Source organism: Macrotis lagotis, chromosome 6, assembly GCF_037893015.1.
Source record: "Macrotis lagotis isolate mMagLag1 chromosome 6, bilby.v1.9.chrom.fasta, whole genome shotgun sequence".
Classification (NCBI taxonomy): Eukaryota; Metazoa; Chordata; class Mammalia; order Peramelemorphia; family Peramelidae; genus Macrotis; species Macrotis lagotis.
In genome coordinates, this window is record NC_133663.1 from 160,429,157 (window position 1) to 160,453,910 (window position 24,754).

Genomic DNA, 24,754 nt, shown 5'->3' on the forward strand with positions numbered 1-24,754 from the left:
CCTGCCTTTCATAATACCTTTCTGTTTTTGTCATATTCAGAATGGACTCCCAGGATATCCTGAAGATTAGCATCAGTAAATGTACTCTGAAAAACACTTTTAATGATGTCCACAGTCAATAAACCATCTTCTTTCACTTTGTGGTACATCTGTGAAAAAAAGAATATGATTTTTTACCCTTAGTATAGCCAGTTTACTTTTGTACTGCTATATGTCTTGGTTAAAATGGCTAAAGAGCATAATATATCTTGTAATTGTATAAAATATATATAAAGGTTACATATCAGTAATATATAATTACATGAATAATCTCTCATATCCTCTAGAAAATAAAAAATAAGTAATATCTCATTTACTCTAGAAAAATGCATTCAGTAGAAAGATAAAGTAGATACAAGAATTGAATAAGAATTATTATCATCTACTAACATTTGCAAAGTACTTTACATTTGATCTAGCATTTGACTGCCACACGTGAAATAATACTATTTTTACCCTCATCCCATTTTATAGATGAGGAAACCAAGTCTAAGAGAGACATTAAGTACTTACTAAACATTTGAAGTGGGGTCTTCCTGATTCCACATCCAGAGCCCTATCCACTGTTTCTTTTGTCATTCCTTTATTCTATAGATGAGGAAACTCAGGCTTATAGAGCTTAAATGCACAAGTTCACACAGAGTAGTAGTGAGAGAGCAAGACTAGAATTTAGGTTTCCTGATTCATAATCCTGTCCTCTTTCTACTATACTACATTGTCATCAAGCAAATAAAAAGGACTTTTAAAAAATCTGCTTAATAGATGGCCACGCTCAGCCCTCAGCCCCGGGTAGTCTCAGAGCAGCTATGGTCATACAGTTGGTGGCAGGGCTGCCCTCACCTTCTTTTCTTGTACCCTCCCTCAGTTCTAGATGGCCAGGCAGGAAGAACCCCATTTCCGGGGGCACCTCAGTCTCTTGTTTAGGACTATTGACTTGAGGCTCAGTGGCTATCTGAATTATATGGAAATCAACAGCTCAGCTTCTTCTGCTGCTAGGTTGGAATGCCAATTCTGACTCTCTGCCTTACCTTTTGAAATCCCTCAGGCTTTACTGACTACCCTGCTCCTTGTAGTCCTTTGGCACTCTCATATCATCCATCCTAACACCATATCCTTGCCATCCTTACATGATGTCTCTCTAAATTAAAGTGTGAGCTCCCTGAAAATAGAAACTATCTAGATTTTTATTTTGTATCCCCAGTACACTGCTTGGCACATATTTTTATATGTAACAAAATAATAGTACACCAGTAAGCATTTAATAAATGCATTCACTATTCATTTGTTTATTCATTATAGTCAGATAAGTAACTATAATTATTAAATAAAGTAATATTTTATTTTATATATTTTTTGTATTCTTGGAAACTGAATCTTATTCTCCCACTTATATTTAAAATTTCTTAAGTGAACTATTTAGTATGAATATTTAATAAAAGGCAATATTTCATATGTAACAAAAGGTTACTATTTAAACTTTACTTTTCTCTGACCATTAACCTCTGTTACAGCTTTTTCAAAAGTGATTTCTGAGGCAGCTAGGTGGTACAGTGGATAAAGCACAGGCCCTGGAGTCAGGAGGACCTGAGTTCAAATCAGACCTCAGACTTAATAATTACCTAGTTGTGTGACCTTGGGTAAGTCACTTAACCCCATTGCCTTTATTAAACAGAAATTTTAAAAAGTGATTTCTGTATTTTACTTTTATATTATAAACATTTTCATATTACTACTACTTTGTGAAAAGTTTTAATTTACAGAATAAAAGTTAAATAAAACTACATTATTATGGTGGCCACATATGAAAATGCATGCTGACATTTCATGTCTGTAGGTACTTCCTCACCTTCCACCTCTTTATTTATTTGTTTGTTTGTTTATTTTTAGGTTTTAGCAAGGCAAATGGGGTTGAGTGGCTTGCCCAAGACCACACAGCTAGGTAATTATTAAGTGTCTGAGACCGGATTTGAACCCAGGTACTCCTGACTCTAGGGCCGGTGCTTTATCCACTGCGCCACCTAGCCACCCCTGGTTAACTGCATTTTAAGGCATTCTCTTCAATGGACTGCTCTTTATTTAAAAAAATTATTCAAAATCTATCTGACAAAGTAGACAAAATATATCTTTGATAAAGTCCTACAAGCTATACTTGTTAGCTTTAATAAGTAAAGCAACAATTAACAAGAAAATATTCAGGACCAAGAAATGTAAGACTTCAAAAATCTCATGCTAATATATCTTAAACATTTTTAACAATAAGAAAATTAGAAGGAACTTGAAACAGTAAACAGAGATCATAAATACAAAAAATCAATTTATTAATTATTAATTGTTTTAGTCAAAAGAGAACAATTTTTTCCTATATTTGACAGAGCAAAGGTCAAAATTAAAAAGTAATTAGAGGAATAAAAATGAAATTGCAATACCATGTGAAAGTACAACTTATCTGAATTATTAAACAAGTTATTGACTTAAAAATGGGAAATCAACAAAAGTAAAAACATCAGTCCTATGACCTTTACTTAGAAAAATTTAAGCAATTACAACTCTTGCCATAACAAAAAGGCCTAAAAGACTATATAATGCAAAAGAACCAGAAAATGTTATCTCTTTATCAAACTGAGAAGCATGGCAGTCAAAGGCAACCACATTAAAGTACATACTAATCTACAAAAAGTTACAGAAAAAAATAATGGAAATTGATATTCAAAATCAACTTACTAGATGTGTAAAGAAGTTGAGAGGAAATAAGCCAAGGAGGAAATTAGGATAAAACTAAGCTGAATCTACAAAAATTTACAGAAGAAAATAATGGAAATTGATATTCATTAGACTGTAGAAAGAAGTGGAGAAGAAATAGGCCAGGAAGGAGCTTAGGATACAACTAAAGTGAAACTTAGGAGGGAAAACAATTGAATGTGAAATGAAACTTTAGGTAAAAAATAAATGTAAAATTCTAATCTCATTGCCAATGACAGTGATTCCACCACTTTTGTACTCTACAATTTCAATTCCTGTTGTACTATAATAAGGTAGGACCATGATATTTAAAAAAGATAGTCAGGATGAGCTTGTTAATGCGCTGAGAAACAATTTGTACAGGAGGTAATACTGTTTTTAAACATAAATGACGACCAGTTTTCAAAATCTCAGAGTGGAAAAAATTCTGAACAAATGGAAAAGTTTTATTTTTAAGAAACCAAAAATATATATGCACCTTGCAATCCATATGTCTACTTTTTTCTTCTTTAGGAAAATGATGTATTCACAAATTGAGGCTATCCTGAGTCAAAATATGAGAAAAGACAGTTTTCATAGATTTTTTTTTCTACAGAAAATAATTTCTGTACAGTCAGGTATATAGATGAAAGGTATATCTTCCAGGGTCAATTGTTTGTTGATTTTAAGAAGGTATTTGACCAGGAAACACAAAATGAAGTCTTAGAAGCTATCCTCAAAAAAGTAAATGGAAAAATCATTCCAGCTTTCTTCACTAACTTCAGTAACTTTTTTTTCAAACTACTTTCAACTTGAATCAATGCAACTTGTGCCAATGTAGACATTATCGCTTCTGGAACCTCTTCTTATTTTCTGTGCTTCCTGGATTCTTCTCCTACTTCTCTACCTTGATGCATCAGGATCCTTGGCTGGACCATCATGTTCCTCATACCTACTATCAATGTCATAGGAACTGAAGATTTGATAACCAAGAGAAAGAACAAACTCTAAGTTCTTTCTCTTGGTTATTTCTTCAGTTCCCATGACTTTGACCATCATCTCTCTATACACATGGCTCCCAAGGATCCGGATCCAATATCTCTGCTGAACTTCAGTCCTCCATTCCCTCATATCCAGATGGACATATTTTCATGGATGTCCCCAAGGCATTCTGAAGAGAATTTATGCATATTCCTTAAATCAGTCTACAAACATTTATCAATCACTTACACTGGGCCAGGCTTGTGCATCAGGAATAGAAACTAAGGAAACAAACCCAGTCCTTGCCCAGAACTCTTCTGGCTTCTGTTTCATTTTCCCACTCAGGTGTCACCTGTAGGATTTCCCATCAACAGGTTATCCTTTTCCATTTTCATTCCTCTATTTAACATACTCACAAATAGATATGTCTCCCTTCTTTGTGTCTCACTTGGCATTAAAAAATCAGAGAAAATTAAAACTGATATTGTAGCTTTTAAGAAATTTTATATTTTTTGACATTTTCATGGAAGATGTCTTGTTGTTGGACAGTCTTTAGGGTGGGATTTCCTTAATGGATAAAAAGGCATTTTAAAGTCAATAAGCAAAAAAGCATAGTGGTACCTTATATTTTAATTTTTCAGTCATTTGTAGTATTTGTAGTATTATAAAAGTTCAATTTTTAAGCTGGAATATTAGAAGCCAGTGCCTTCCTTCTAGTAAATGTTATCAATGATCTCTTTGATAAGTATATATATATATATATATATATATATATATATATATATATATATATATATATATATAGTTTGTTCTCATAAAATTTTCATAAAAGAAATAAGTTGGCATATAGGTCAGCAAGTACTGATGATATTTTCTCAATTGCTATTTTGGGTGGCAAAAAGGTCCAAATTTTATTCCACAACTTTGACATCTTTTCCTTTTTCCTAGATTCTCAGAATCAATACCTCAATACCACCTACATTTTATTACCTTTTATAATATAAACATCTTCAATGTGGGCTTGGTGTAGAACCCAGAAAATTTTGTACAACTTTATTTTCTTCATTGTTATTTCCATTTTCCCAAGAAGGAAAAATGTGAACTATGATGTTCGAGTGAAAAATCTTTACAGCTCTTTCCATATTTTTGTTTGCCTTTTTTTCTGTTGCATATTCATACTGGCTAAGAGTGGCTTTCCAGCTATCTTTAATTTTATTTTGGCTTGTATTGTTTCTTTTTGTTTTTTGAAGTGATAGTATTTATAGTTTCCCTACTAAGTTTCTCTGTAAGATTTTAAGGTATTATTGGTGTTATTTTTGGCAACCATATATCATTCCACTTGATAAAAAGAAAAATGTTTATCAACAGAAGAGATTTCTAGGATGTTCTAGTATTAGTATAACTATTGATATAAATTGGATATATTTTGGTATATATTTTTATAATTGGTGTTGATATTTGCTCCTTCCTTCATTTTTTATTTTTTTGACATTTGAAAACTCATTTGAATAAGGAAATTTGGAATTCTATTAATTACCTATTATATTTTCCTCATTTTTCTTCCTTTAATTTTCAGGTATTTTTTTTGTAAGGCAGTGGGGTTAAGTGACTTGCCCAAGGTCACACAGCTAGGTAATTATTAACTGTCTGAGGTTAACTAACTGAACTCAGGTCCTCCTGACTCCAGGGCTGGTGCTCTATCTATTGTGCCACCTACCTGCCCCTCTTCTCTTAATTTTTAATTAATTTAAGATTTTGTTCCTAAAGTCAGTGGCTGACTGGATCGCTACCTAGCTTAGGAATAACTCCCACATAAGTAATTTTATATTTCTTAGAACATAATCAATTTTATTTTAAAATATCATTTGATGGTCACCATGCCCAATGTCTCAATACTACAATTAAGGGCCTGTCAAGGATTACATTCTACTTGTGAAACTTTTGAGAATCAAAACTTATTCACTTTAAAATACCATAATGAGAGATTATGGTAGGACCTCAGTGGAGGTATAAATTAATATATGATCTCCACAAAGACAAAAATAAATTTAGGACAACAATATATAAAGTTATTAAAAGCAATGATTCATTCTATATATAAGAACATACACCTATTTAAAAATATCATTTCTTTCCCTATTTAAAACAAACAAAAAACTGGACAACAAATCACAGTATTTTTCTTTTCCTAAATTTACATGATAAAAATTCAAAGGGAAATAAAATTAATTATCTAAAGTTATCCCCTTCTACAACTCACCTTTGCTATAGCAACAAAAGCTTGTGTGACATTATGTTCTTCAATAATGTAATTGATAATTCTCCAAAGGGCAACTCCAGCATCATCATGCCCATCAATTACATCACTTGTATTTAGAATGAAAACAAAACCTATTCTGGGGAGAAGAAAATAAATGAATTTAACAATTTTATTTATTTAGTACCATAATATTTTTAATAATGAAATATATTTGGAGGAAAACAAGGTCAAGAATTTCAAGGGAAATAATGATTAAAAAGTGGGAAGGAAAGGAGCCTAGCAGTACCAGATCCCAAACTAAAAAAAAGTTATAATGACTAAAATTATTTAATATAGTTTAAGAAATTGAGAGGTTGATCACTGGAAAAGATTACAACATAATGTAGAGAAGTTTAAATTCGATAAACTCAAAGATACCATCAACTGAGATAAGAACCCACTATTGGACAAAAAACTACTAAGAAAACTACAAGAGTCTGACAGAAGGTAAATATAGATCAGCATTTCATACTATACAGCATAAAGTCCAAATGGACATAGGAGAGACATAAAGGGTGGAATAAAAAACAAATGAGAGGATCAAGTAAGAAATAGAAGATAAATAATTTTTCATAATTAAATTTTCATTATTTTAACTATATGTTCCTTGCATCATTCTCATTACCTTTTCCAATTTTTCCTACCACTCTTACTTGATTTAAAAAAATTTTTTTTGCCATTTCTTTGACTCTTCCAGAAATTTCTGTTGTGCATTTTTCTTTGAGGCTTTGCTTGTAGCTGTTTTGACTTCATTATCTTCTGAGTTTGTCAATCTCCCCTGTCAGCATAGTAGCTTTTTAAAGCCATGTTCTTTGTTTGGTTGCTGGTTCATTTTTTTCTGGGTCATTTTTTGACTTTGAATTTTGTGTTCAAGTTGGACTCAAAAATTTTAAAAAATCAAATAAGAGTGGTAAAGGAACTATTTTACAAAATTATGATAAGATAATTAACAGGTTGGCTAAAGAGGTACAAAAATATTGAAGAAAATAACACTTTAAAAATATAATTTGGCCATATAGCAAAGAGTATCACTGAAGAAAAGAACTACTTAAAAAGAAGAACTAGCCAAATGGGAAATAAAGGTAAAAAACTCACAGAAGAAAATAATTCCTTAAAAATAAAAATTTGCCAAATTTATTAAAAATTAGCAAATGAATGATAATGACCTCATGAAACATCAAGAAACCATAACATATAGTTGAAATAATGAAAACAATAGATGAAAATGGCAAATATCTCAGTGAAAAAAATAAGTGACATAGAAAATAGACTTAGAAATGATAATTTAAAAATTATTGGACTACCTGAAAACCATGATCACAAAAAGATATTACAACTAACATTTCAAGAAATTATAAAGAAGACCTGCCCTGATATCTTAGAAGCAGAGGGCAAAATAGAAATCAAAAGAATGAGAATGTTATGAATTCACCCATAAAAAAGAAGTGGATAGTTGAATGGATTAGAAAACGGAATCCAATAATATGTTTTATACATACTTGAAACCAAAAGACACATATGAGTTAAAAAACAGAGACTTGAGCAATATCTATTATGCTTCAGTTGAAGTTAAATAGGCAGGGAGAACAATCATGATCTCAGATGAACAAAAGCAAAAATAGACCTAATTAAAATTTAATAGACATTTTAATTTTTTACTTTGTATTTTCTTTGTAGTAGACAAATGTAAATGTAAAATTGTAAAAGTATTAATTACTAATTAATAAATGCTACTTATAGGTGATGGGACTTAACATGCGGAATGAGACAGATATAATTTTTGAAGATAGTGAATGTGGGAATTTTGTTGTTGTTTTTTTTGACTTTCATTTTTCTTTTTCAACAAAGTTGGGAATGAAATGGGAGGGGGGAAAAGTTGATTTTTGTTAATTAAAAATTAAAATATAAAAATTTTCAGGGGCAGCTAAGTGATGCAGTGGATAAAGCACTGGCCCTGGAGTTAGGAATATCTGAGTCCAAATCTGGCCTCAGACACTTAATAATTACCTAGCTGTGTGGCTTTAGGCAAGCCACTTAACCCCACTACCTTGCAAAAACCTAAAAAAAATATTTTTTCAAAGACCATATTGATATATAGTCTTTTATGTTATCTAAAAATGTAGAGATTTTTCCTTTTAATAAAGATGAATCCAAGAGGAAAATCTAGAAGAAAATAACTCCATAACTATTCTGAGAAGAGTCTCAGAAAAAAATGACAACCACAAGGTCTATAAGAGTACTAAAAAAGAAATCAAGGAAGAAATTATAAATGAAACAGAAGCTATGGAGTAAAGGCTTGAAAGGAGAATTAGTAGCCTAGAAAAGAAGGGAAAGAAAACTTTTTTGAAGACAAACTCCCTGAAAATTGGAATAGACCAAACAGAAATGAATGATTCTATGTGATAATAAAAAAATGTTAGGATAAAAGCAGATGATTTAAAAAATAAAAGAAAAATAAATTAGCTTCTATCAAAACCAACTGTCCTAGAAAGCATGTCCAAAACTTAACTTATTATCTTTCCTTTTAATTCTTCCCCTTTTGCGAGTGTTGTTGCTGCCAAGGATGCCACCAACACAGGTTCTTAACTTGATTATCATGCTTAATTTCTCTCTCACACATTTACTTAGCATATCCAATCAGTACCAAGCCTTGTTGATTATGCCTTCTAAATAGTTCTTTAATATGCCTCAATTTCTTAAGTTAGACAGTTAACAATGTAATGCAGCTATCTTGCCTTGGACTCCTGAAATAGTCTGTTGGTTCTTCCTATCTCCAGTTTTTCCCCACACCAATCCATCCTTCCCTCAGTTGCCAAAAGAATTTTCCAAAAGTGCAGTCTGATCAATTCACTCCCACCCATCACATAATTGATTTTCATGGTTCTTTATTACCTGGAATCTTCTACAGTAGAGTGACACTGGTATTCTTACTATTTCCTGACTATGATACCTTATTGACTAAGCCTATGCCTCTTCTCTGGCTATTCCCATGTCTAGAATGCTCTTCCTACTCACCCCTACATATTGGTTTCCCTTCAAGACTTAGCCCAATTTCTATCTTCCCCCTCCTCCTCATTCTCACTTCTACTATTATGAAAACTGTCCAGAGTAAAAAAGATACCATACATGATCAGCTTCTGAAAGAAATTCCTAAATGAAAAATTCTGGGAATATCACAGCCAAAATTTAGAGCTTCTATGTCAAAGAAAATTATTGTAAATAACCAGAAATAAGAAATTCAAATAGAATAAACACAAACAATATGAAGCAATTTTCTGTTACTACTACACTTTAGGAGATGAGAACTGGGAATATAATCTTCTAAAAGGTAAAAAAGAAACTTACAACCAAGAATAACTTACCATGCAAAACTTAGTTGGAAGGGGAAAACGGACCTTCAATGGAAAAGATTTTCACACACTTCCCAAGAAAAGACCATAATTGAGTAGAAAATTTAGAAACTCGGGGCAGCTAGGTGGCGTAGTGGATAGAGCACTGGCCCTGGAATCAGGAGTACCTGAGTTCAAATCTGACCTCAGACACTTAAAAAATTACCTAGCTGTGTGGCCTTGAGAAAGCCACTTAACCCCATTTGCCTCTCAAAAAAAAGAAAACTTAGAAATTCAAAGAGTCAAGAAAAATCAGAAAAGTAAATAGATTTGAATAAATAAAAGGTGGTATATTATGATAAATGACATATTTTAAAAAATAATGAAATCCTTCAAAAATTTAAAGTCTTCAAGGATCAAAAACACATATTAAATGAGATGAGGAAAGATGAGTTGAGATTAGATGAAGGATTTGGGAGTATGGATAAATTCTGATTTGATGGTCATAAAGAGGAAAGAAGAAGAGGAAAAAAGGAAAATGGAAGGTACTATTTCTCAAAGTAAGAAAAAAGTATACAAAGTGAAGGTGGAAGGTATGAATCTCATTCTTTCTGGAATTGTTCAAAGATGGGTTGGACAAACAATCTTACACAAGCACAATGAATCTAAGAAACATATTAATTAAATTCAATGGAAAAATAGGTTGGAATAGAGAATGGGGAAGGTTTTTTAAGAGGGTGAGGAAAGAATAGTTATGAGAAAAACAAATTTCAGTTTTGGAGGATTGATAATGAAAGGAAGATTAAAAAGGAAAAACATAGAAATTAAGAACTAATTGTTTAAATATGAATAAAGGGAATAGAAAAGGGGTAGTGGAACTAAGAAGTCCATTATTACAATATTAATTACAAACCTATTTCAATCACCAATGTTTCCTTTCTTGTAAAGAAAGAAAAGGGGTGGGGGGAAGGTGGAGAAAGAGAGAGAAAAGGACAAAAGAATAGGATGGAACCAAAGAATATACTTAATAAATAAAATGGTAAAGTGAATGGAATATACTCATCTATAATATAAAGTACAATAGAATTAATTAGAAGAAGCAGACTCTAATAATATGTAAATTATAAGAAACACAAAACACAACGATTCACATGGAGTTAAAATAAAGGATTATGCCTCTGATAAACTAAAAAAATAAAAATGACATGTAAAAAATGACATGAATGACACTAGACAAGAAAATAATAATGGTCATAATCAAAAGAAATGAACAGGAAAATACATTATTTTTTTAAATCTGATATAATGTGTGAGAAGTGTTTTATAATTGTTTTCAAAAAGTTTTTGAGTTTGCCTTGGCAAATAGACTCCCAGGTATTTTATATTGTCTGAGGTTACTTTGAATGGGATTTCTCTTTCTAGCTCTTCCTGCTGTATCTTGCTAGTCATACACAGAAATGTTGAGGATTTATGAGGGTCTGTTTTATATCCTGCAACTTTGCTAAAATTGCTAATTGTTTCCAGTATGATTTCTTGTGATTCTCTAGGTATACCATCATGTCATCTGCAAAGAGTGAGAGTTTTGTCTCTTCCTTCCCAATTCTAATTCCTTCAATTTCTTTTTCTTCTCTTATAGTTGAAGCTAACATTTCTAATAGGATATTGAATAGTAGTAATGATAATGGGCACCCTTGTTTCACCCCGATGTTATTGGGAATGCCTCTAGCCTCTCCCCATTGAATATAATGCTTGTTTATGGTTTCAGATAGATACTGCTAATTATTCTGAGGAACAGTCCATTTCTTCCTACATGCTCTAGTGTTTTTAGTAGGAATGGGTGCTGTATTTTGTCAAAAGCTTTTTCAGCATCTATTGATATGATCATATAATTTCTGTTAAGTTTGTTGTTGATATAATTGATTACACCCACAGTTTTCCTAATATTGAACCAACCCTGTATTCCTGGGATGAATCCTACTTGGTCAAAATGTATTATCCCAGTGATAACTTGTTGTAATCATTTTGCTAAGATTTTATTTAAGATTTTTTGCATTTATATTTATCAGGGAGATAGGTCTATAGTTTTCTTTCTCTGTTTTAACTCTTCCTGGTTTAGGTATCAGCACCACATTGGTTTCATAGAAAGAGTTAGTCAGAGTTCCATTTCCCCCTATTTTTCCAAAGAGTTTATATAGAATTAGAACCAATTGTTCCTTAAATGTTTGGTAGAAGTTGCTTGTGAATCCATCAGGCCCTGGAGATGTTTTCTTAGGGAGTTCAATGATTGTTTGTTGAAGGAAATACATTATTCTTCAAAGAACTATAGACAATAAAATAAAACTAATTACACACACATGCATGCACACACACACACACAGACACACACAGACACACACAGACACACACACACACACACACACACACACACGTTCACCAGGAAAAAAATTCGAATACTTAGAGAAATGTTAATTGATAATAGTTGGATAATAGTTGGAAGTCTTAAAGGAGACTCCTTTCAAATCTAGACAAAATTGAAAGAAATTAAAGGACTGACCAAATTTTTAGGCAAGTTAGATGTGATAGTCCTCTGCCTATTGTTAAATAACCAAAAGGACTATGCATATTCCTGTTATGTTTGGCACTTTTATAAGATACAGTCAAAGTTTAATTAATTTAATTAATATGTTTCTAACCGATTCATTATGTTTATATAAGTTGGTCTGTTCAATGCATCTTTGATCAGGGGAATAAAAATCTTATAAAGTGAATAAAGAAAATTATATTTTAAACTGATCAATAACCAAAATTATATATCTCACATAATTATTAAATAGATGCAGGAAAAGCTTTTGATAAAATAGAATTCTTATTTTTGTTGCAGACTTTAAAAACTATGGAAATAAATATGATAAATAATATCTACTTGAAGCCAAGAATCAGAATTATTCATATTGGAGAAATTATAGAGGACTTTCCATTAAGATCAGGAGTAAAGGAAGGCTATTCATAAGTTCTACCACTATATGCTACAGTTTTAGAAATTCTAGATATAGCATCAAGACAAGAAAAAGAAAAAGATAATAAGCCTTGTGAAAAAGGTAAGGAACTGTTCGCTTTCTGTAGATGATCAGTAGAAAGAGTAACAAGTAAATTAGAAGGATATAAAATAAAACCACATAACTCATTACATTTTTTTATAGATTGCAAACAAGACTTAGCAGGGAAAGTTAAAAAGAAAGAAAATTTTTATCAATGTCAGGTAGTCCTGGGGACCTAGGCAACTGTCTAAGATTTTAAGTTGCAGGATATGGACAGATAAAATTCTCTGACCAGACATTCCCAACTAAAGAAATATCAAGTCTGTACCAAATTAAACCAACAGTAACAAAAACAACAGAATAAAATCAAAAGTTTTAGAAAATAGCCACCTGAAAATATCATTAAATATAGGATATGATCAGTGGTAAGACTCCTGCTATTTTTATCTAGATCCTAGTCAAATAATCAAAGAAACACTAGATTCATGTGAAAGTTGTACTTACAAAACAAGGGCATAATCAGAGGGCAGTACAAAGATGAAAGTTTTGGGAGATATGATAAAACTTTTGTTCTATAGAGAAGGCATAAAAATTTTATTATTAAGTTAATTTGGGGATGCTGAGAGGTAGGATATGTACATGCTTTCAATGACCACATGATGCCTGAGTAGAATTTAGAAGACTAAGAAGGGCTATTTAAAAATTCTAGCTATTTTTTACTTTTAAGAAAAATTCAGAGATTTAGTCTCTCAGGAATAAAGATTTAAAAATAAACTACTGAAACTTTCTGACTTCTACCCTAATGGTAAGATGATAGTTCATCTTAAGCAATTGTATTTAAATTTAATTTTTAAAGAAACATTTCATTAAAAAGAACAAGTTTGTGAATTTATAATTACCTTAGAGGGAATTTATAGTGATAGAATAATTCAGCAATTTTTACAAAATGTGCTGTAACTTCTTGACCAGGATCAATAAAAAGAACCTAAGAAGAAAACAGAATTTAATGGTTAAATTTTTAATTTTAAAATATCCACTATTCCCCTTGCAAAATATAAAGTCAATTTGGCTTTTGATTCATGAAATTATTAATTGCAAAATACAGCTCTCTATTAATGTAAACATTTTGGAAGAAGCAGCTATCAAACTTATTGTTTGTGATGTTGTTTTCAAAACTCTAGTAACCAGAAATCAATACCAATGTCATTAATGGCATTTTTGAAAGTATATCCATCCTCATCAACTATGTTTTCTTAGACTTGGAATATATCATTGTGTCTATTCTAAAACTTCACAAGTAAGAAATCAGAATTCTTTATCATCAAAAAAGCCTGATACACCTGTGGGATAGGACATGATATTTAATTTAAAATTTATGCAATGCCATTTATGAAAATATCAATCATAACTTACAAGCCTCCATTATTTTCTGTTAATTTAACATTCAAAATTTCAATATTTTTCAATTCAAATATTAATATTGCATTGGAGCATAAGAAATCTTTTTACTAATGGATTAAAAAATTAATACCCAAATATCACTATATTTGGCATGAATAAAAAAACCTTACAACATGATAATATCTAAACTAAAAATCAGGATTTCCTCCATCTTTGAATTTATTCTTGTAGGGCAACAAAACAAGGCTAAACAAACTACAAGGCTTAGTTTAATTGGTTGTTAAATGTCTCAGAGAAATGTTATTATATTTTATATAATAAAATAAAAGTTATAAACTTATATGTTTACTGATAAGCATCTGCATTCACAACAAAAACAATCTAATTATTGTACTTGTTCCCTTTGAAGAAGAAAATTAAAAAAACAGAAAAAAATGATTTTGGGAAATCCTTAGGAATTCTTTCAAATTCAAACTGTTTCATTGCTTGGAGCATCTGGCTCCCCAAATCACACTTTACTTTATGTTTTACTTCTTTTCAGTTGCTTTGTTCCTTAAGAAAAATGGATTGTACCTTTATGGCCCCATTGATTCAGGGAGAAAAGAAATGCATGAGTAATTCACCTAAGAATTGTCATCTCTAGTTAGATTTGAAATTACAGGTTTGGGAATTTCTGGGTCAGAAAGTTAGCTTTTCTTACCTTAGAGAATGTCAGCATTCTCTAGTCATTGACAACCCCTCCCCTCTAATTCTAAAGCCCTCTTTCTGAAGACAATTCCACAATCTCCCTAATTTAGATATGTTAGCAGGCGCATCGTTTTCTATGTATTAAGGTTTTTGCCGTTCAAATTTTAGTTGCACAGATACAAATCTTCCATTGAAAACATTTTTGTTATGAAACTGACCCTAAAAGAGTTTCCTCTAAAAATTGTTTTATGGAACTAAAAAAAAAGATGGGAATGTCTATAATTCAGGAAGTTTATGTAAAACATTTTGATATTCTTTAATAGGAGTCAACATCTTGGCCCATAATCCAAGGGTCAGTGCTTAGATATACTACCCCAGATGCTGTTCTTGAATTTCCAGGTTGCCATAGCTATTGTCTATTCCATCTCTGCTCTCTCTGGTTAGAAAGTGTGTTACTTTGAACACTTTTTGTGATAACTTATAATACTCTTGCAAAAACTTTCCATATCCCAATTTCCCAATGATTGGCTTAGCTTATCATGATAAGTCCAAAAGACTGCTATTTCTTTGAAATTTATAGGCTTTTAAGACTCAAAACTTACCAGGTTATAAAAATTACGCCTTATTGAGGGTATATTTCCAGGCAACATTGGCTCCAAAAGTTCCTGGCAACTTGATGGCCACATCGCATATAATTCATCTTGTTCTAAATTATTCACCCACTAGAAAATAAGTCATAATTTATAAAAATGATACTTAATATTTGGTAGACATATGAAATACAACTAGGAAATAAAACAGAATAAAAGTATTTTTTAGAGCATGCATACATTTCTTTGTCCTCATTTGTAATTTGCTTTGAAACCAACTTTTGGTGCATGGGTACTACCATTTTAAGCTTTTGCCTAGCTACTTTCATAGTAGACATAGATACTTTATTTTATAAAAAATGTTTTCCTAATGTTCTTGCTGGTGAGAATTTTATGAATAGATCTTAGACTCACAGTACTGGAAAGGACTTTAAACATAGCAATAAACAAAATCAGTAACAATAATTAGAATTTATTAAGTATTTTAAGAATTGCAAAATATTTGAAGTACTTTTTTCATTTCATACAACCCTGAAAGTGATTTTATTATTCTCTATTTTATGGGTAAGGAAATTGAGACTTAGAAAGTTTAAGTAATTTGTTTAGAGTTTCCTTTGTTTCCTTCTTGACTTAATTCTGACAATTCAATATGCTATGCTTACACTTATACACAAGAGGAAACTGAGACCCAGAGAAGTAGCTTCCCCAAAGTCATAATGAAAATTAGTAGCAAACCAGTGTGTGTGTGTGTGTGTGTGTGTGTGTGTGTGTGTGTGTCTGTGTGTAGATGTATATATACATCTACACACATACATATGTGTGTGTGTGTGTGTGTGTGTGTGTGTGTGTGTGTGTGTGTGTTTGTACTCTATCCATTGTACTACATAGCTGCCCCAACCAGAAGTATTCTAGTCAGGAGATCTAGTATAACATTGATGGAAGATCAATGTAGTAGCAATCAATTATCCAAGGAATAAAAACAAGAAAAAAATTTACACAACAAAACAAAAAATCAAAAATTGCAAGAGAAACAACAAAAAACTGAAAAAGAATCTTGATAGTAGATCTCAAATTTCATTATGAAATAACAATAGTAATTGGCACTGAAAAATCCCTAAAAAGAGTAGACTAATTTAGACAGGCAAAATTTAGGAGCAAGGCTTATTCCTTTCTGCCATTCCATAAAGCACTGGTATTCTTAAAGAGCTGCTACTTCCATCTCCCTTAAAGAGTTGCTATTTCAGTTATGAATGGGGGTACTCATATAACAATACTCATCAATAATAATGTAGGCATAGTTAGTGTGGATCTATCCAAATTAAAGTCTTGGCTCAAGCCCTGGAAACTAGGTTTCCATCTTCCTGTCTGGTCCACTCGATTGTACAATAGAATTGAACAAAACAAGGCTTGATGGTATATAATCTTTACTTATAACCAGAGAAGAAAATGGAATCCAAAATATAATTATACAATAATATAAATACAAATAATAAAAATATAATAATACAATTCCTACATAGCATGAATACCTCTCTCCTAGTCACAGGGTTCCCACAACGAGGCTGAAGGTACAACACTAAACCAGGTATTCTTAGCCATGGCTCAGATATCTAGACTCAGTGGTTGTTACTTGGAAATAAAAATTTCTCAGGGATAGAATTAACAGCTTAACCATTGATAACCCCACTATTCAGGAATCAGGGAAACTTGGCTGTATTAGATTCCTCTTTTCTTGTAACTCCTGGTCAGTTGGGTTATCTAGGTCTTATCAGCTCCTCTTCCTGATGCTCAAGTTTTCCTATCATCCAGGGGATATAATACATGTCAGTCTCCATAGGGAACAACAGGTATAGATTTCCTCATCCTGTGCAATGGTCAAACATGCACAGCTGTTTTATAATTACTCCCCTATGTTCCCATTTCTCTGTTACTGAACAATTCTATAATCACACAATTTTCATGGACCTTTAGTTTTTATACAAATGTCCACTTTTGCAGATAGTTACATATAGCTTCCTTGATGTTAATAATGAGAATTATTTAAGAGTTTTCTTTTTGGACCCATTTTTTCAAGGAAGCTTTTATGATGTGATTACATTAATGAATATCCTTTTATTGACTTTGTATTTGGTTCTACATGCTTTTCCTGATAGTCACTGATTTTTCCTAGGAGGGTTCTGGGGAGAACTTATTCTTCCACCTCAGAATTAGGGTCAGGATTCACTGCACTTCAGACTTCCCTCTACCATGCTAATATCTGTCAGGTTTGGGAACTACTGTTCCTCATAATGCAAGGTGAGTAGAGACTAAAAAACTGTTTCATTATTCACAGTCATTTCTTTCATTCTGTCACATTGGCCTCAAGTAACATATTCCTGCAAAAAGAGGATAGTTTTTCCTAAATGTAAGAAGAAAATAACTTGTTCACTTTAGGGCCCTACTATACTAGATACTTAGCAAACAGACTCTCAACACTTGTATAATAGATCCAAAAACCTCTATTTCCTAGTAGACAGAATTTCTTATGACAGGTTTTTCTCTCTTCTCTCCTCTAGTCCAGAATCTCCATCTTTTCTGGAGGCTTCCATTTCCAGAGGCCTTTTGTATCTAGGCCCTTCACTGAATAATCCTTAGTAATGCCTGATCTGTTATATCAGAGTTGAGAAAACAATCCAAGCAACTGCTCATGTCCGCCTCTCCCCCATCTACAAAATTAATGTTTCTTGCCTTTTCATTGAGCTGTCGTGTTATGAGAATAGTTATGAAGGACTTCCTATACTAAATAAACTTATTTGAGTGATAGATGTGGAGGGTGATTTCTTTTTTTCAGAAATATTTTATTTATTTTGAGTTTTATAATTTTCCCCTAATCTTACTCACCCCCCCACCCAGAAGAAAGTCTCTTAGTCTTTACATTGTTTCATACATTGGTATACATTGATGTAAGTTGAATGTGATGAGAGAGAAATCATATCCTTAAGGAAGAAAAATAAAGTATTAAGAGATAACAAAATTGCATAATGAGATAATGAGTTTTTTTTTCTAAATTAAAGGTAATAGTCTTTGTTCAAACTCAATGATTCTTTCTCTGGATATAGATGGTATTCTCTATCGCAGATAGCCCAAAATTGTCCCTGATTGTTTGACTGATGGAAAAAGCAAGTCAATCAAGTTAATGATCACACCCATGTTGCTGTTAGTGTGTACAGTGTTTTTCTGATTCTGCTCATCTTGCTCAGCATCAGTTCATGCAAATCCCTCCAGGCTTCCCTGAATTCCTATCCCTCCTGGTTTCTAATACAATAGTGTTCTGTGACATACATATTCCACAGTTTGTTAAGTCATTCCCCAATTGAAAAACATTCACTTAATTTCCAATTCTTTGCCACCACAAAGAGGGCTGCTTTGAATATTTTTGTACAAGTGATGTTTTAACCCTTTTTCATAATCTGTTCAGGGTATAGACTGAATCAAAGGGTATACACATTTTTGTTACCCTTTAGGCATAATTCCAAATTATTTTCCAGAAACGTTGGCTGAGTTCACAGCTGCACCAACAATGTATTAGTGTCCCAGATTTCCCACATCCCTTCCAACATTAACTGTTATCTTTTCTAGTAATATTGGCCAGTCTGAGAGGTTTGAGGTGGTACATCAGAGATGCTTTAATATGCATTTCTCTAATAAGTAATGATTTAGAGTTATTTTTCATGACTTTGGATTGCTTTGATTTTGTCACCTGTAAATAGCCTTTGCATATCCTTTGACAATTTATCAATTGGGAAATGACTTTTTTTTAAAAATTTGACTCAGTTCTCTGTATATTTTAGAAATGAGTCATTGTCACTCAGCTGTAAAAATTGCTTCCCAATATACATTTCTTTTGATATTGCTTAGAGTGGTTTTGTCTGTGCAAAAGCTTCTTAATTTAATGTAATCAAAATCATCTAGTTTGTTTTTAGTGATGTTCTCCATCTCTTCCTTAGTCATAAACTGGTTCCCTTTCCATAGATCTGACAGGTAAACTAGTCCTTGATCATCTAATTTTCTTATAGTATTGTTTTTATATGTCTAAATCCTATATCCATTTGGATCTTACGTTGGCATAGAGTGTGAGGTGTTGGTCTAATCTAAGTTTCTTCCATACTAACTTCCAATTTTCCCAACAGTTTGTATCAAAGAGTTTTTATCCCAATAGCTGGACTCTTTGGGTTTATCAAACAGATTACTATAATCGTTTCCTGCTATTGCACCTAGTCTATTCCACTGATCCACCTCTCTATTTCTTAGCCAATACCAGACAGTTTTGATGACTGATGCTTTAATATAATTTGAGATCTGGTAAGGCTAAGCCTTCTTCTTTTGCACTTTTTAAGGTGAATCCCTGGAAATTCTTGACTTTTTATTTCTCTATACGAATTTACTTACCACTTTTTCTAACTCATTAAACTAACTTTTTTGAAATTTTGATTGATAAGGCACTAAACAGGTAGTTTAGTTTTGGTAGAATTGTCATTTTTATAATATTAGCTTGGCCTAATCATGAGCAGGTGTTGTTTGCCCAGTTATTTACATCTGATTTTATTTGTGTGAAAAGTATTTTTAATTGTTTTCAAAAAGTTTTTGAGTCTGCCTTGGCAAATAGACTCCCAGGTATTTTATACTGTCTGAGGTTATTTTGAATGGGATTTCTCTATCTAGCTCTTTTTGCTATATCTTGCTAGTCATATATAGAAATGTTGAGGAGTTATGAGGTTTTATTTTATATCCTGTGATTTTGCTAAAGTTGCTAACTATTTCTAGTAGTTTTTTGGATGAATTTTTGGGATTCTCTAGGTGTACCATCATGTCATCTGCAAAGAATGAGTTTTGTTTCTTCCTTCCCAATTCTAATTCCTTCAATTTCTTTTTCTTTTCTTATTGCTGAGGCTAACATTTCTAATACAATACTGAATAGTAGTGGTGATAATGGGCATACTTGTTTCACCCCTGATCTTACTGTGAATGCCTTTAGATTGTTGATGGCTTTGGATGGACACTGCTTATTCTAAGGAACAAACCATTTATTCCTACACTCTCTAGTGTTTTTAGTAGGAATGGGTGCTGCATTTTGTCAAAAGCTTTTCCAGCATCTATTTATATAATCATGATTTCTGATAGGTTGGTTATTGATATAATTAATTATACTATCAGTTTTCCTAATATTGAACCAACCCAGCATCCCTGGGATAAATCCTACTTGACTACTTGGTCATAGTGTATTATCCTAGTGACAACTTGTTGTAATTGTTTTGTTAAGATTTCATTTAAGATTTTTGCATCTATATTCATCAGGGAGACAGATTTATAAATGTTTCTCTATTTTAACTCTTCCTGGTTTAGGTATCAGGATGATATTGGTGTCATAGAATTTGTAGAATTGGAACCAATTGTTCTTTAAATGTTTGATAGCTTTCACTTGAGAATCCATCTAGCCCTGAATATTTTTCTTAGGGAGCTCAATAATGAATAATGGATTGTTGTATTTCTTTTTCTGAGATAGGATTGTTTAGGTATTTGATTTCCCCTTCACTTAAACTGGGCAGTTTATATTTTTGCAAATATTCATCCATTTCACTTAGTTTGTCAAATTTATTGGCATAGAGTTGGGCAAACAAATTAGAAATTACATTAATTTCCTCATTAGTGATGAGTTCACCATTTTCATTTATGATGCTACCAATTTGGTTTTCTTCTTTTTTTTTTAAATCAGATTGACCAGAAATTTATAAATTTTATTGTTTTTTCCTAAAAACCAACTCTTGGTTTTATTTATTAGTTCAACGGCTTTCTTGCTTTAAATTTTATTAATTTCTCCTTTAATTTTTAAAATTTCTAATTTGGTATTTAAATGGGGGGTTTAATTTTTTTCTCTAATTTTTTAGTTGTATATTTAGTTCATTGATTTCCTCTTTCTCTGTTATTCATGTAAGCATTTAAAGATATAATATATCCCCTGATAGCTGCTTTGATTGAATACCATAGGTTTTGGTATGTTGTTTCATTATTGTCATTATCTAGGATGAAATAATTCTTTCTATAATTTGTTGTTTGATCCACTAATTTTTTAAAATGAGGTTATTTACTTTCCAATTAGTTTTGGGTTTATATTTCCCTGGTCCAATACTACATATGATTTTTATTGCATTATGATCTGAGAAAGATGTATTCACTATTTCTGCCTTTCTGCAATTGATCATTAGGTTTTTATGCCCTAGTACATGGTCAATTTTTGTGTGCCATGTACTGAAGAAAAAAATATATATTCCTTTCTAGCCCCATTCAGTTTCCTCCATAACTTTATCATATCTAGGTTTTCTAACAATCTATTTATCTCCTTAACTTCCTTCTTGTTTATTTTATGATTAGATTTATCTAAATCTGAGAGTGGGAGATTGAGGTCTCCCACTAATAAGAGTTTTCTGTCTGTCTTCCTGTAACTTTTTCAACTTCTCCTCTAAGAATTTGGATATTATACCACTGGGTGCATACATATTTAGCATTGAAATTACTTTACTGTCTATGGTACCTTTTAGGAGGATATAGTTTCTTCCCTCTTTTTAATGAGATTTATTTTTGCAGCTGCTTTGTCTGAGATAGGGATTGCTACCCCTGATTTTTTCACTTCAGCTGAAACAAAATATATTTTACTCTATATGTAACTCTCTGCTTCAAATGAGTTTCTTATAAGCAGCATATTGTAGGATTCTGGTTTTTAATCCACTCTATTTGCTTACATTTTAAGGGAGTTCATCCCATTCACATTCAAAGTTATAATTACTAACTCTTTATTTATAGCCCTCCTGCTATATTCCCACTGTTTGTATTTTCCCCTTTTTTTTTCTCTTTATCCATATTTCCCTAGTATTTTGTATCTGAATACTGCCAACTTTAGTATGTTTGCCCTCCCCCTTCCCTTTTCCCCTTTTCCCTTCCCTTCCTTCTGTTAGCTCCCCCTTTTTCTCCTCTTCCCCCCTTCCCCCTTTTAATACTTGAAAGGTAAGATAAGTTTCTCAACTTAACTGAGTGTTTGTGTAAGTTAATTTTAAGCCAAGTCTGATGAGAGGAAGATCCAGGTGGTTCTCAGCTCCTCCCTTCTTCCTATTACCATAGGCATTTTGTACCACTTTATATAATGAGATTTACCCCATTCAATCCCCTCCATCCTCCCATCTCCTTACTGTTTCCCCTTTTAAGGAGGTATTGTTTTTAAATCATTCTATCTGAGTCACCAAAAAAGTCATGAGTGTCCATAACTTCTGGCTAAATATATTCTCTCTAATAGAGTTACCATTCTCAAGAGTTATGAGAATCTTTCTCCCAGTTTCACCCTATTAGATAGCAGCTTTTTTCCCCTTTACCCGCCCCCCTTTTCACCTTTTCATGTGTCTCTTTAGACTACTGTTTGATGTCTAAACTTTCTATTGAGCTTGGTTTTTTCATCAGGAAATGTTAGAAGTCTCCCATTTTGTTAAATGTCTATCTTTTCCTCTGGAAGAGAAGAATCAGTTTTGCTGGGTAGTGGATTCTTGGTTGCATTCCAAGATCCCTTGCTCTTTGGAATATCTCATTCCAGGTCCTTTGATCCCTTAATGTTGATGCAGCCAGGTCCTGTGTAATCCTTATGTGGCTCCTTGTTTATCTAAATTGTTTCTTTCTGGCTGCTTGCAAGACTTTCTCTTTTATCCAATAGTTCTGGAATTTGGCCACATTTCTTGGTGTTTTCATTTTAAGATCTCTTTCCAGAGGGGAACAATTTCAATCATGGGTTTTTAACATATTTTTGAATCATGACCATTTATTTCTAGATGACTGAATATTTTATTTAAAATTTTTTTATTTTTATTTAAGGAAATGGGAATTTAGTGACTTGCCCAAGGTCACACAGCTAGGTAAATGTCTGAGGTCAAATTTGAACTCAGGTCCTTCTGACTCCAGGGTGGATGCTCTATCCACTCTGCCTCTAGCTGCCCCAATGATACAATATTTTAACAAGAATACTGACTACTCAAGATAAAGTTAGTACCTACCTACCTACCTCAAAATTATACAACAGGTATTGATAAAATGTCTCTGTGCAGATCTTTTCATAGATGAGTAATAAAGGGCACTCACCCAATCTGTTCAGCAACTGCTGTTTTTGAAAAAGAACTGGACCTATGGATAACCTACTATAAGGTGTAAGAAAGGCGTAACTTTGTCATGAAACATGACATGTCAAGAAGCAGATTTTTTGTAACATATTTGGCTCTCATTTTCTAGTTCAATACATTTCATTAGGAATTTGTTATTTTTATAAATGTCTTCATTATTATTAAAAATGACATTAATGTGTTCAAATTTGTCAAGATTTATTTGAAACCAGAAGTGATATGGTAGAAAGAACACTGGAATTAAAACAAAGAAAACAACACATGAATTGATATAGGGTCTGAATAACAAGTTTATAAATTTTAGACTAAGTCTTAACTAAACTCAAAGTTTAGTTCGAAGTCTCTTCTAGCTCTAAAGTTTATGGTTTTGTGAAGAAAGTTGAAAAAAGTCACACTTTAGATAGAAGGATGGGATGGAGTTAGAAGTATAAGCAGGATTGGATTCTTTTGTTGAAAAAGGTTTGTAAAATATAGGATATATACATGCATATATGTATATGTGTGTTCTTATAAATACATATGTAAACATACTAAATATGTTTTTGTAAATACATTATTTCTTTACCAATCTTATCAGATATTTGAGGGCAATGCTTATATTTAATAATTTTCATGTACTCAAAGAAAGTTTTACTATAGTATTTGAATAATAGTTCAACTAAATTGAAAATGAACCTTACCATCTGGAAGCCTTAAATATCTTCTACCTTCCCCATATCTATCTAAATTCTATATATCCTTCAAGAAAGAGTTCTACTGGACACAACTTTGGACCTTGGTTGGAATATATCCAAATCCCAGGAATAAGATCTAAAACCAAATTCTTCTCCTGGAGATCATCTTACTAGAAACTGTATTGGGCTAGACAAGAAATTTTTGAAATTACACAGATGTGAAGGGAAATACTGATTCAGTATCATACAGTTCCAAATCCCCAATATAATATTGCATGGTAGTAAAAAAAAATTTCTAGGGGTAAAAAAGCAGAATTCCCTTAATCCTATCATTTTTTTCATTGTTAGGATGACCAAGGAAAAACCAAGAAAGGAAAATAGAAGAGAACAGTAATTTTGAAGAGATTTGATAAGAATAAAGATATGAATACTTACATTATTGCAATCATGGTTTGATATTCCTTGGAAAGGACTGGGAAGGAGAATGATGAGTGAATAAAAGGATTAAAAGTAAGAATAAGGAAGCATAAATAGTCAAGACTAGGATTTTATGGGAAAAGAGAAATTAAGCAAGAATAAAAATGAATGCAAATTTATCAGTTTTTATATTATTAAATTTATTATATAGAATCTTCTAGTTTTGAACAAATTCTGCATTCTTAATTTCACAAGATACTTTAGCTCCTTTACTAACTTAAATATATGATTATATTAATGAAAATATAGAACCTGTTGATATTAACATGAAGTTATGTTATAGAAACTTACATAAATTTTCATTGAAAGATTGAAAATGAAGATTTATA

At 31.9% G+C, this 24,754-nt stretch overlaps 1 protein-coding gene across 2 annotated transcripts in view; it reads right to left on the reverse strand.

The window, feature by feature from the left end:
- UGGT2 (UDP-glucose glycoprotein glucosyltransferase 2) overlaps window positions 1-24,754 on the reverse strand; it is a 206,053-nt gene that overhangs the window by 99,811 nt on the left and 81,488 nt on the right. For both annotated transcript variants that reach the window (XM_074191915.1, XM_074191916.1), the window contains exons 13-16: window positions 15,095-15,214; window positions 13,304-13,389; window positions 5,999-6,134; window positions 18-149 (exon numbers count right to left, since the gene is read on the reverse strand). In XM_074191915.1, the coding sequence (XP_074048016.1) occupies window positions 18-149; window positions 5,999-6,134; window positions 13,304-13,389; window positions 15,095-15,214 (474 nt within the window). The remainder of the gene's footprint in view (window positions 1-17; window positions 150-5,998; window positions 6,135-13,303; window positions 13,390-15,094; window positions 15,215-24,754) is intronic.